At 37.1% G+C, this 14,117-nt stretch overlaps 1 protein-coding gene across 1 annotated transcript; it reads right to left on the bottom strand.

Moving 5' to 3' along the window:
* Positions 1-97: 97 nt before the first annotated feature.
* LOC133301236 (uncharacterized) lies at positions 98-13,051 on the bottom strand. Its single transcript, XM_061500854.1, is given in 11 exon segments — positions 98-551; positions 726-1,381; positions 1,468-1,761; positions 1,854-2,414; positions 4,136-4,221; positions 4,364-5,573; positions 5,658-5,951; positions 6,044-6,996; positions 7,128-11,193; positions 11,990-12,278; positions 12,587-13,051. Coding segments are annotated over 11 exon segments (9,195 nt in total). The 5' UTR covers positions 12,919-13,051.
* Between the last annotated feature and the right edge of the window lie 1,066 nt (positions 13,052-14,117).

Genomic DNA, 14,117 nt, shown 5'->3' with positions numbered 1-14,117 from the left:
CTCCAAAAGCTAGCTCAAAGGGTTAAGTGTCCAAGGCCTTATAAAGGCCACATTAGTTGCTCACACAATTAATGTGGGACTATATATCTCAACACTATCATTCAAATATTTGTTGAAGAAAACTGAGATATTGTGAGGCATCTACTGGGCTGACCCCAAACCCTCTTAACAGCAATGGCACGTACTGTGATGTCAGTGTTCGCGATGCTGCTGTAACCTTGATTTTAAACCTTGGCTGATGTTTGGCTTGGCTATTCAGGTAGCTGGAACATCCTTGGTCATACATTAGATACACATGATCCGATATAATTCCATGACGTGGTCTGTCCAGGTACACAGTGTTACCTTCATCTTCACCAACACTGATCTTAAATTTAAAAAACAAACCCTCTGATTGAACCTGCGGAACTACGAAGCAAAAAATGAAGCCCATCTCAGGGGACTGCGGACCAAAAGAGAGATCAATAGTTAGGGAGTCTTGTGTTGTCCCATACACCAGCCACTCTGGAACTTTGCTTCCCGGATACACATAAGTGCTTTGAGCAGCATTACTGCGACCAATTGTGGATAAATGTTGGTGTGCAAGGGCATTCAGCCTGATAGCACTGACAGGGTGTTCATCCAAAATGTAGCTCAACTGAAGGGACTGCGGAGTAAAACAGAAATCGATGCATAGGAAGTCACGTGTTGTGTTCCCATACAACAAAACTCTGCTTCCCTGATACACATTAGTGATTTGAGCATCATAATCACGACCAAATGTGGATAAATGTTGGAATGCAAATTTCATCATGTTAACTTGCGCATTCAGCTCAATAGCCCTGAGAGAATGTTCATCCAATTTCAAGCAATTCCAGAAGGCTACCCTTTTCTTGTTTTCATTCAGTTGTTCACTAGTGGTTGAAGGGAACAACACACTCTCCAGTGATATGCAGCCACTGGCATCTAGTATTTCAAGTGATGGGGGAAGCTCAGGTATAGTCGGAAGCTCGCTACAGTGGCGAATATCTAGATGTCGAAGCTTTGTAAGATGCTTGATGCTTGTAGGCAAGTTCTCAATGTAAGTGCATGCTAGATTTAGCTTTTGAAGTTTGCTTTGAAGTTCAATAGAGGAGGGTAGTTGTTTGATACCCGTGCCATTGAGGGAGAGAAAACGAAGGGAGCTCAGATGGATATTGCTTCCAAGGGTTGAAAGGGAAATGCATCCACCTAGATCCAATTTCTCAAGCTTGTTGAGAGAGAAAACGGATGGATGCACACTAGTCAGCTCTAGACAAAAACGGAGATCTATGACTTTAAGATTTGTGGCCTTTGAAAAGTCTGGCAGTTCCAGCAGGCTTGTGGATGAATGCAGTACGAGGGTGTTTAAATTCTCAAGTTCCTGTAACAAATTAAACAAAAGCATGAGCTAATGGAAGTTGTTTATTTGTATTCCTTAGAATGCAAATGCACACATGTATTATTTACCTGCACTTGGTGCCAAAGTTTTTTCACTCGGCTGTAGGGCAAGTTCAATTCAACAAGATTTTCCGCAGAAAACTTGGATGGCAAGGATTCCAAAGGGTAGGAAGCCCACCGAAGATATCGTAGTTCATTTGGCAAAGATTCAAGCCCTTGAGGAAGATACAACACTTTATAAGGCCAATCACAATACAAATCAAGAAATTGTAGTTTGCTCATCTTAGCAAATACTTGAGGGCTTAACTGCAGCTCCTTAATCATCGACGAGTTGAGGACTATGCTTCTGATGGCCTCACTCCCCTGCCACCAAAGTAGTAGAAAATTTTCAAACATCTTATAACTCGCTGTTCCTACAAAAAATAAGATACATTTTTGTAACTTAGGGATTTTACCTTGTTATTTTTCAGTACTTGATAAATGTCATCAGTATCCAACAGTCGACTTCGGTGTCCGGGGTCTTCAATAGATTCTTGGCGAACCATCTCCCAAGCTGTTTCTTGTATAATGTTATGCATGGATACAATATTCTTTTGAGAAATAGTTATAAGAGCTTTATCTTTTAACCTTTCTAACGCAGCAGCAACAGAATAATCACGATCCTTTAATAGAAGTTTTATTTTGTCAACATTCAAATTCAATCCATCGAAAAAACATGCAATATCCAAAAATATCTTCTTCTCATCATGATCAAGATCCTCATCAATGCTAATCTTAATAACATCATGAACCTTTTTATTGGGCACTTTTTTGAGCCTTTTTGATTGGCTTTCCCATATTTCTTTATCTTTTCCACGAAGAAGATGACCCAAGACTTTAAGAACTACTGGAACGCCTTTGGCATAATCGACCATGCTCTTAGACAGTTCATAGTATTCTATGTCAATATGATTATGTTCAAAGGCATTCAACTTGAAAAGCCGGAAAGACTCATCAAAGTCCAGTGCCTCAACTTTGTATAGATAGATACCGTAGTGGATAAGAATTACAAAGCGTTGGAAAATGGAAGGGTTGTGAGTTGTGACATCCCATAATTGAATGATTTATTTAATTCAATTTAACATTCCAAATTCATAAAGTACTATTAAATTATAATATTAGTATTTCTTTTATCTTTCTAAGATTAGCCTAATTATAAGAGGTGTAGATAATTGTGTTAGACTGTTAGGTGATGTGTATTTTAGTCTTTTTTCATATATCAAAAAATTAAATAAAAAAAATGTGGATCTACATATTTTGATGTCTGATTAATAGATAAAATTATTTCTTACAACATAATAACCTTATTCGCTTAAATTATTTACATAATAATGACTCCAAAACAAATAAAACTCTTTTAAGCAAATCTTTCCACCTCAAAAAACTCTCCCTCTTTTCTCTGTTTCTTCACCTTTCAAACAAATAAAATTCGTTTCTCTTTTCACCTTTCAAGTAGAAGCTGAGATTTATATGACAGAAGCTGTCTAAGGAAGGTGAAGGTGTGGTTGCGATTCAGTACACAAGCTTAGCATTTGTAGAGTTTGAGGTAACTTTTGGGAGCTCAAAACACCCCATTTAAATTCTTAAATAAGCATGTTTCTGTGGTGGTGAATTTGTGTGACTAAAACCCCCTTCTTTCATAGTTAACATTCCTGGAATAATTTGCATTCATACATGCAAATGTTGATTACATGCAATGGAAGTTGGTCAAAAGTGTGAAATATGAAAGAATATGTGGTTGTGTATGTAGAAATTGGTAATGAATTGAAGTAAACCAGTGGATGAAAAGAGTTATGCACGAAAGACCCTTGAATTCGTGCTTGAAGTGCCTCTGATTACTGAGGGAATCGATTCCTTGCTGACTGGAAATAATAGGAATCGATTCGGATGTATAGGGAATCTATTCCATCCTAAACTTCAGATCATACACACTTATCCAAGGTAAGACACACTTTCAAGGGCCTATAATGCTAAAAAGATACAAGAATGTTGTGTTTTCTTTAAATTATAAACTCAACCAGAATTTACACTTGCCAAATTGAGTCTTTGAGTTGGCCAAACAGAACGGAAAATTTAAAGTAAGCACCTTAGCCTTATGAGCATATGAATATGACAACAGTATCGATGTTGGAAAAATGGTATTTATAAATAATAACAGCTTGTATTACCTGTATGTGGATTTTCTTATTATTTGAGGTTCTGGAGGTACGTATCATGTGCTATTGGTTATGTTTCAAATGATATACCGTGCATACATGATTCTTATATTAAGAACTTGTTTGGATCATATTTTTTAAGATAAAAGCTACTTTTAAGCTAAAGCTAAAAAAAGAACTAAAAAAAAAGGTTAAAAACTGTTTGGTGATTACATAAAAAATTTAGCTCAAAAACTCCACGGGGAAAGATAAATAGTAAAGACCAAGTAGAGTGAAGACCAACTCTGCTACAATAAGTCTCTATCATATAACTTGCATTTAGTTTACTTTCCAAAATTCTTCATTTTACTCTATAGAGAGGGGAAGGGAGGAGAAATATTTGATAACAACGATTTGAAAGCAAGAGGTACAAAAAAATTAAAGGGAACAATGATGACTAGGCATTACATTGCAACGATAAAGAAGAGGAAAAAAAGAACTTTCTGCACATTTCCAATGATAGATAATCGTACATAATGAATAACAATATATATCTTACAAACAGTTCCCCAATTCAATGGACCCGTAACAAAGCAATCTCGTGAACTACTCCTAGAATTCACCATCATGATATCAGTAAAAATTGGTACTGAAAAAAATTAAGAAACCAGTCTCAGTGAAAGCTAAGCAGTGAAGACCAAGTAGTAGCAGATAGAGAGAGAGAAAGAGAGTGAACCTTAACGGCACGTACTGTTGGAATAGTCCTATCATTCAAATATTTGTTGAAGGAAACAGATATTGTGAGGAATCTATTGGGCTGACCCCAAACCCTCCTAACAGCAATGGCACGTACTGTGATGTCAGTGTTCGTGATGCTGTTGTAACCTTGATTTTAAACCTTGGCTGATGTTTGGCTTGGCTATTCAGGTAGCTGGAACATCCTTGGTCATACATTAGATACACATGATCCGATATAATTCTGTGATGCGGTCTGTCCAGGTACACAGTGTTACCTTCATCTTCACCAACACTGATCTTAAATTTCAAAAACAAACCCTCTGATTGAACCTGCGGAACTATGAAGCAAAAAATGAATCCCATCTCAGGGGAATGCGGACCAAAAGAGAGATCAATAGTTAGGGAGTCTTGTGTTGTCCCATACACCAGCCACTCTGGAACTTTGCTTCCCGGATACACATAAGTGCTTTGAGCATCATCACTGCGACCAATTGTGGATAAATGTTGGCGTGCAAGGGCATTCAGCCTGAAAGCTCTGACAGGGTGTTCAATGGGTAGGAAGTCAAATGTTGTGTTCTCATACAACAAAACTCTGCTTCCCCGATACACATCAGTGATTTGAGCATCATAATCACGACCAAATGTGGATAAATGTTGGAATGCAAATTTCATCATGTTAACTTGCGCATTCAGCTCAATAGCCTTGAGAGAATGTTCATCCAATTTCAAGCAATTCCAGAAGGCTACCCTTTTCTTGTTTTCATTCAGTTGTTCACTAGTGGTTGAAGGGAACAACACACTCTCCAGTGATATGCAGCCACTGGCATCTAGTATTTCAAGTGATGGGGGAAGCTTTGGTATAGTCGGAAGCTCCCTACAGTGCTGAATATCTAGATGTCGAAGCTTTGTAAGATGCTTGATGCTTGCAGGCAAGTTCTCAATGTAAGTGTATGCTAGATTTAGCTTTTCAAGTTTGCTTTGAAGTCCAATAGATGAGGGTAGTTGTTCGATACCCGTGCCATTGAGGGAGAGAAAACGAAGGGAGCTCAGATGGATTTTGCTTCCAAGGGTGGAAAGGGAGATGCATCCACCTAGATCCAATTTCTCAAGCTTGTTGATAGCGAAAACAGATGGATGCACACTAGTCAGCTCTAGACAAAAACGGAGATCTATGACTTTAAGATTTGTGGCCTTTGAAAAGTCTGGCAGTTCCACCAGGCTTGTGGATGAGTGCAGTACGAGGGTGTTTAAATTCTCAAGTTCCTGTAACAAATTAAACAAAAGCATGAGCTAATGGAAGTAGTTTATTTGTATTCCTTAGAATGCAAATGCACACGTAATATTTACCTGCACTTGGTGCCAAAGTTTTTTCACTCGGCTGTAGGGCAAGTTCAATTCAACAAGATTTTCCGCAGAAAACTTGGATGGCAAGGATTCCAAAGGGTAGCAAGCCCACCGAAGATATCTTAGTTCATTTGGCAAAGATTCAAGCCCTTGAGGAAGATACAACACATTATATGGCCAATTACAATACAAATCAAGAAATTGTAGTTTGTTCATCTTAGCAAATACTTGAGGGCTTAACTGCAGCTCCTTAATCTTCGAAGAGTTGAGGACTATGCTTCTAATGGCCTCACTCCCCTGCCACCAAAATAGTAGAAAATTTTCAAACATCTTATAACTCACTTTTCATACAAAAAATAAGATACATTTTTGTAACTTAGGGATTTTACCTTGTTATTTTTCAGTACTTGATAAATGTCATCAGTATCCAACAGTCGACTTCGGTGTCCGGGGTCTTCAACAGATTCTTGGCGAACCATCTCCCAAGCGGTTTCTTGTATAATGTTATGCATGGATACAATATTCTCTTGAGAAATAGTTATAAGAGCTTTATCTTTTAACTTTTCTAACGCAGCAGCAACAAAATAATCACGATCTTTTAATAGAAGTTTTATTTTGTCAACATTCAAATTCAATCCATCGAAAAAACATGCATTGTCCAAAAATATCTTCTTCTCATCATGATCAAGATCATCATCAATGCTAATCTTAATAACATCATGAACCTTTTTATTGGGCACTTTTTTGAGCCTTTTTGATTGGCTTTCCCATATTTCTTTATCTTTTCCACGAAGAAGATGACCCAAAACTTTAAGAACTACTGGAACGCCTTTGGCATACTTGACCATGCTCTTAGATAGTTCATAGTATTCTCTGTCAATTTGATTATCCTCAAAGGCATTCAAATTGAAAAGCCGGAAAGACTCATCAAAGTCCAGTGCCCCAACCTTGTATATATCATCATCATCAACCCAGTTAGCAAGCACTTGCTTATCTCTAGTAGTTATGATGATTCTACTACCATTTTTAAACCTGTCCTTTGTTCCAAGTAAATTTTCTAGTTGCTCCGAATCATTGACATCATCAAGAACAATCAGAACCTTCATACGACGAAGCCTTTTCTCAACATAAGGAGGCAATCCATTTGGGGTTTCAATTTTCAAATCTTGTTCCCCTAATAGTGTGGAAAAAAGCTTTGTCTTTAGAGAGATTATTCTTACAATGGTAATCTTGATCTGAAAAGATCCATATCGCAGGGAAGAGAAGGAATGAAGAAGAGAATCGATCTCATTAAATTGGAAGAATGAATATATCAAAAGTACAATTAAAGGCAACATGACAGCTACTTATATCAGTAGCTTGTAACTAACTAACAGATGTATATCACTAGCTTGTAACTAACTAACAGACTTTTATGTAAACTAACTAACTGACTTAATCAGTAAACGGGTGAAGTAATGACACGTGTGGAACTTTGCATAGCTTCATTATTGATCTGTAACACCCCCCCACAAGCTGGACTGTGAATGTCTAGTAGGCCAAGTTTCTCCAATAGATGATTGAAAGCTGAAGGATGCAGAGCCTTGGTGAAGGTGTCCGCAACTTGAGCCTTTGAGGAAATGGGAAGAAGGTGTAGAAGTCCAGCTTGAATCTTTTCTCTGGTTATGTGGCAATCTAACTCAATATGTTTCGATCTTTCATGAAAGACCGGATTATGAGATAAATATATAGCAGATCTATTGTCACAAAATACAGCAGCATGTTTTGATTGAGGGACATGAAGGTCTTGAAGGAGGTAAGATAACCATTGTAGTTCACATGTAATGGCTGCTAAGGCACGATATTCCGCTTCGGTGGAAGAACGGGATACAGTTGTTTGTTTCTTTGAACGCCATGAAATGAGCGACGAACCAAGAAAGACAGCAAAGCCTGTAATGGACCTCCTTGTGTCAGGGCAGCATGCCCAGTCTGCATCTGCGAACCCTGTGAGTTGAAGATTAGCAGAAGCTGGGAAGAAAAGACCTTTGGCAGGTGAGCTTTTCAAATAACGTAATATGCGATGGGCTGCATTGAGGTGGGCATCAGTGGGTGCAGCAAGGAACTGGCTGAGTTGTTGGACGCCGAAGGTGATGTCTGGTCGTGTGGTGGTCAGGTAAAGTAGTCGACCAACAAGACGACGATACAGAGAGATGTCAGCAATAGGTTCTCCAAGCTTTCGATGAAGTTTCAATGAAGGATCCATGGGTGTGGAGGCTGGTTTAGCTGCTGTAAGACCTGTGTCTGAGAGAAGCTCCAAAGTGTATTTTCTCTGGTTTAAGAGAATCCCATGTGAAGATCGAGTAACTTCCAAACCCAGAAAAAATCGAAGTTGGCCCAGATCTTTGATTTTGAAACGATCATCAAGAAAGGCTTTCACACGTTTGATTTCATCAATGCTGTTACCAGTCAAGACAATGTCGTCGACATACACAAGGAGAGCTGTGAAATGTGACTCATGTTGACGAGTGAACAGGGAGAAATCAGCAGAGGATTGGACATATCCAATTGAAATTAAAGCTGTGGAGAGCTTGGAGTACCATTGTCTGCTAGCTTGCTTAAGCCCATATAAAGATTTTTCCAATTTACAAACTTTATTTGAATCAGAGCAGTGAATACCTGGGGGAAGATCCATGTATACTTCCTCATTTAAATCGCCATGAAGGAAGGCGTTATTAACATCCAATTGTTCCAGGTTCCATTCCATGGCTGCAGCAATTGAGAGAAGCAATCGGACTGTTGTAAGCTTAGCAACAGGACTAAAAGTATCTAGGTAATCAAGTCCCTCTGTTTGGGTGTATCCCTTGGCTACCAATCTAGCCTTATGTCGTTCTATGCTGCCATCTGCAAGGTATTTAATTTTATACACCCACTTGCAACCAATCGTCCGTTTTCCAGGGGGCAATTCAACAAGAGACCAAGTGTGATTATGTTCAAGAGCAGCTATTTCATTTAGCATTGCTTTCTGCCAGCATTCGTGTTTGGAAGCTTGTGTGTAAGTGTTAGGTTCAACCTGTGCTGTGACACTAAGACAAAAGCTTTTGTATTTGGGAGAACAAGTATCATATTGAAGTACATCAGATAAGGGATAAGCAATATGGGTGGATGAAGTTGCATTACCTGAATGTGAAGATTGGTCAAGAGTTGTAGTTGGCAGATTACAGTGATAATCATGCAGGTAAGATGGTTGTGATCTGTTTCTTTGTGGTCGTGTATGGACAGCCTCATTTGGTTGCTGTGTGACTATTGGATTTTCAGGATTATTGACTAGATTGTGATCTTGGATAGTTTGGATAAAGGGAGAGGAAGGGATAGGGTCAGAATAATCTAGATTCTGGAAATCATGAATGGTAGGCTGTGAAGTGTCATGTGAAATGCTATGAGTTTTAAAAGGAAAATGATTTTCAAAGAAATTAACATTTCTGGATATAAAAAGTTTTTGATTATTGATGTCAAGTAAAATATAACCTTTTGTTCCTTGCTGATATCCAAGGAAAACAGCCTTGGTGGCTCGAGGAGAGAATTTTAGGCGATGAGCTTTGAGAGTTGTTGCATAGCTTAAACAGCCAAAGACTTTGAGATGTAGAAATGAGGGAGGTTCTCCATGTAATTTCTGGTATGGTGTATCATGGTGAAGCAAAGGAGAGGACAACCTGTTAATGATATGAACAGCGTGTGTAATGGCAAAAGACCAAAAGAGAAGTGGAACTTTGGATTGAAAAATAAGAGCTCTAGCAACATTCAAAATGTGTTGATGTTTTCTTTCAACTAAGCCATTTTGTTGAGGATTTTCAACACAACTCTTTTGATGCAAAATGCCTTTAGTGTGATAGAAATCTGTCATATCAAATTCAGGACCATTATCACTTCTAATGGATTTGACATTTGTGTTAAATTGGTTTTCAGCAAATATGATGAACTCTTTGAGTTTATTTCTAGTTTCAAATTTGTTTTTAAGGAGAAGAGTCCAGGTGTATCTTGAGAAGTCATCCACAATTGTTAAAAAATATTTATGTCCATGTATGGATGGCAGGGAATATGGTCCCCACAAATCAACATGTAAGAGTTGAAAAGTGGATTTGGTTTCATTGATGCTATGTGGATAAGGCAGATTATGTTGCTTAGCAAGATGACATATATCACAAGGTGAGACATCTTTACAAGAAATACAAGGAAATTTTATTGACATCTGTTTTAAAATTGAATGAGAAACATGTCCTAATCTATGATGCCATATGGATGCATCATCTTTGGAAGATACATTAGAAACAGATTTATTTGCTGGAAATTGAGAAACAGGTGCAGTGGAACTATTGGGAGGAATTTTCTGGCTTGTACTCTGATGTCTGTATGATTGAGTCTTTAACACATATAATCCATCAATTACATCAGCTGAACCAATCATCATATTCGATGGTATCTGTTTAATAATGCAACAAGAAGTATGGAAGGTTAGATAACAGGAGAGATCATGAAGTAGTTTTGTGACCGAAATGAGATTAACTTTGAAAGTAGGAACATATAGAACATTGTAGAGAATAAGGGAATGAGAGATGTGTACTGTTCCTGAAAATTGGGCTAAGGATTGAGATCCATCAGGAAGAGAGATGAATATAGGCTTGATCTTTCTAAATTCAGAAAAATTAGAAAATATGAAACTGATATGGTCAGTGGCTCCAGTGTCAAGAAGCCATCTGCCTGATGAGTTACCTGTTGAGTCTGCATTTAGAGCCGTGGTCTGAATCATATTGGTTGAGGAAATTGGTGTTTCTGGCATTATGGAATTCTGATGATTGAAAGCATTCAAGAGACTGTCATACTCCTCTTGAGATATGGTCACATTTGCTTCTTGAACTTCTTGATTTTGCATAGCTTCATTACTGTCATCTTGTGAAGAAAAATTTGCAGCATTCCTTGATTGGAAGTTCGGTGGGAATCCATGCTTTTTGTAACAAGTATCAACAGTGTGGTTAGTTCTCCCACAGTGAGTGCATAATTTGGTGTTGTTCCCACGCCCTCTTCCAAATATGTTGGTGTTTGCATGTCCTCTTCCTCTGCCATAAACTCCTCTGTGAGTATTATCAGTAAAATTATGAAATCTTGGGTTATCAGTGGAGCTGTGGAATCTTGGATTATCAGTGGAACTGTGGAATCTTGGATTATTTGTGGAACTGTGAAATATTCTTGGATCATTTCCAAGTTGATTCGGATTTGACTCACATTGAATCTGTCTTTCTTGTTGAGCCACTAAAGAAAAAACAGTATTGATATCTGGCAATGGCTTCATCATCATTACTTGGGATCTTACATGACCATATTGATCATTAAGTCCTTTCAAGAATCTCACTGTGCGATCACAGTCTCTATACTCACGCATCAAAGGGTATCCATTGCAGGAACACCTCAAAGCACAACTACATGTTGGCAAAGGCTTCAAGTTGTCCAACTCATCCCACATGATCTTCATATTGGTAAAATAATCAGTAACAGAAAACTGACCTTGCTGCATATGATAGACTTGTTTTTGGATATCAGAAATTCTAAAAATATCTGAATGTGAGAACCGAGCCTTGAGATCAGCCCAGGCTTCACATGCTTGATTGATCCAAAGAATTGACTTGGCTATAGAATTGTTGATTGATCGATGAATCCAAGAAAGTACTATGATATTGCATCTTTCCCATGCTTGGAAAGTAGGATCAATATTTGCTGGTTTCACAATTGTTCCATCGATAAATCCAAGTTTATTTTTGGATAGGAGAGCCATACTCATTGATCTGGCCCAAGAGTGATAATTTGTGGGATCAAGAGGTGGTGTAACAAGGATTAAAGCAGGGCTTTCATTTGGATGTAAAAAGAAAGGGTTACTGGGATTTGTGTGGAAATCTGGGAGATTAGCCATTGAAAAAAAAAAATGGCTTAAGCAAGAAAAGAAGAAAGAGAAGAAAGGTATACAGAGTTTGCAGTAGCGGAAACTTGGTTGGTTACCAGAGCCTCTTGCTCTGATACCATCTTACAATGGTAATCTTGATCTGAAAAGATCCATATCGCAGGGAAGAGAAGGAATGAAGAAGAGAATCGATCTCATTAAATTGGAAGAATGAATATATCAAAAGTACAATTAAAGGCAACATGACAGCTACTTATATCAGTAGCTTGTAACTAACTAACAGATGTATATCACTAGCTTGTAACTAACTAACAAACTTTTATGTAAACTAACTAACTGACTTAATCAGTAAACGGGTGAAGTAATGACACGTGTGGAACTTTGCATAGCTTCATTATTGATCTGTAACAATTATTCCCTGTCTTCCCAACTCTTCTCTTACATTAGCCAGAAAACAATACCCTTCGTAATCAGCAAGCAATCTGTAATATACCTCTTATGCAATTGTTGTTTTGCCTATTCCACCCATACCCCAAATTCCAATAATACAAAAAATTTCTGTCTCTAACCGTAACAATGATTCTACATGTGAAATTGGTTTGGCAATTCCAACAAGTCCTTTCGAGTTAACTTGGTCCACATGTTTCAATCTCTTCTGTACCCATTTAACTATTTCTCCAACAAGCTCAGCTTCTTTCCTATAAAAGAAACAAGAAAAGAAAAAATGACATTATTTCTGTACCGTACCCCCCCCCCCCCCCCCCCCCCACACACACACACACACAAAAAAAAAAAATGATATTATTATTTTAAACAGGCCTTTCCTTTCTTTGGATGTAAAACTAGATAAAAGTGTTTAAGGAACAAGCTTGATAATATGCATAAAACCACTTTAGGGTAAGGATTTAGGAAATTCTTGTAGACAGTCATATCCTTATATGCAATATTGAAATAAATACATACATAGGGGGGACATACTGGAACATTTATTCAAAAAATTACTTACCGAAAATTTGAAGCATGAAATCCTTCTAAATTAGCAGCTTCGTTCAAAGCAGATCTCCAAGTTTGCACCTTATTTAAACTACGCTTTTCTTCATGTTCAGAAAATGCATTTTCATAAGCCCCCTTTTGATGCCGTACTTCTGAGGGATCTACTTTGAAGAAAACAGGTAGCACAATCTGTCCATATTTTGCTCTGCACTCAAGTATTTTCACAAGCTCTAGCAAACACCAAGATGAAGAAGCATAGTTTGGTGAGAATATGACCAATGAAATCAATGATCTTTCAATTGCTCCAAGAAGATCTTCCAATATTTCACCCCCTTTGGGAAGCATGTCATCTACGAAGGGAAAAATCTGCTTTTGATATAAAGTCTTATTCAAATGACTAAGGAAACCTTCACGAATGTCTGGACCTCTAAAGTTGAGAAAGACATCATACTTTATCTGAGGAGCAGAGCCAGAAAAAGACAGCACTACATCCTTAGAATCGTTTGCCACTATTCCCTCCGATTTCAAAAGAAGCAAGAGATAAGCAAATACAAGATATTTTATTTGATTAGCTCTGGAAAAAGAATATGCCATTGTATTCCCGCGTCCACTCTGGATCTTTCTTTTTCTCTATACAAAAAAATAAAAAATAAAAAATAAAAAATAAAATAAGCAAGCCACAATATATCTGCTAAACAAAAATAAAGAGAGAAAAGAAATGAAAATATCAAAGTCAAACAGCTTAAAGAACTGGATTTTTTTTTGGGGGATATATATGGAGGGCTCCAGGCCCAATAAAGAACCGGAGCAGTTTATAAAATAAAATACAGTTTATATGAAATTTTAAAAATAATCAATTTTTAAAATGTGGAGCAGTTTGGTTATGGATTTGTTTGGTTCTTTTGGACATTTTGCACACCTCTAATTATATTATTTTAAAAGATATTGATGTTGAGTACAAATGTGAATCTTGTCTCTCTACGTTTAACTTTCAAAGATAATATGAATAAAAACGTTTAAATTATGCAACTTTCATTTTTCTATTTAGTCACTGATTGTTTGTATTTACTTTCAACTATCACTTTTTGTTTTATTTAAATTTTCGCTCAGATAAAAAATAATAAAAGAAATAATTTTTTTTAAAAGAAATGATTTAACTGTGAATTATTCTTAAAGATCATTTTAGCTGTTGATTATTCAAGGTGTCTAACCTTAATGGATCTTCCGAATTAAAATTATAAGGGATATATTATTTTATATATTTTTACCTACCACACTCTAATATCATTAAATCAGAATACGGAGATTCAACCAAAAAAAAATCAGATTCTGGAGAGAGAAATAATAAAAATAATTGAGATTTTGATTTGATGATATTGAAGAGTGGTAACAAAAGTAAGCAGAAAAAAAATCGACAGCTAGAATAATATATCCCAAATTATAATTTTAAGAATATTAAATCAACCAACATCGTTTCCGTGGTGCTTTTCGTTGAACCCCAAACATCTATCTTTGTTACAGTGAACCCCAAATCGGAACATGAT

Source organism: Gastrolobium bilobum, unplaced genomic scaffold (assembly GCF_033153095.1).
Source record: "Gastrolobium bilobum isolate Gb01-03AN ecotype WA unplaced genomic scaffold, APGP_CSIRO_Gbil_v1 utg269010, whole genome shotgun sequence".
Classification (NCBI taxonomy): domain Eukaryota; kingdom Viridiplantae; phylum Streptophyta; class Magnoliopsida; order Fabales; family Fabaceae; genus Gastrolobium; species Gastrolobium bilobum.
The sequence above is the reverse complement of the archived record's forward strand: the minus strand, read 5'-3'. Positions and strand labels throughout refer to the sequence as shown.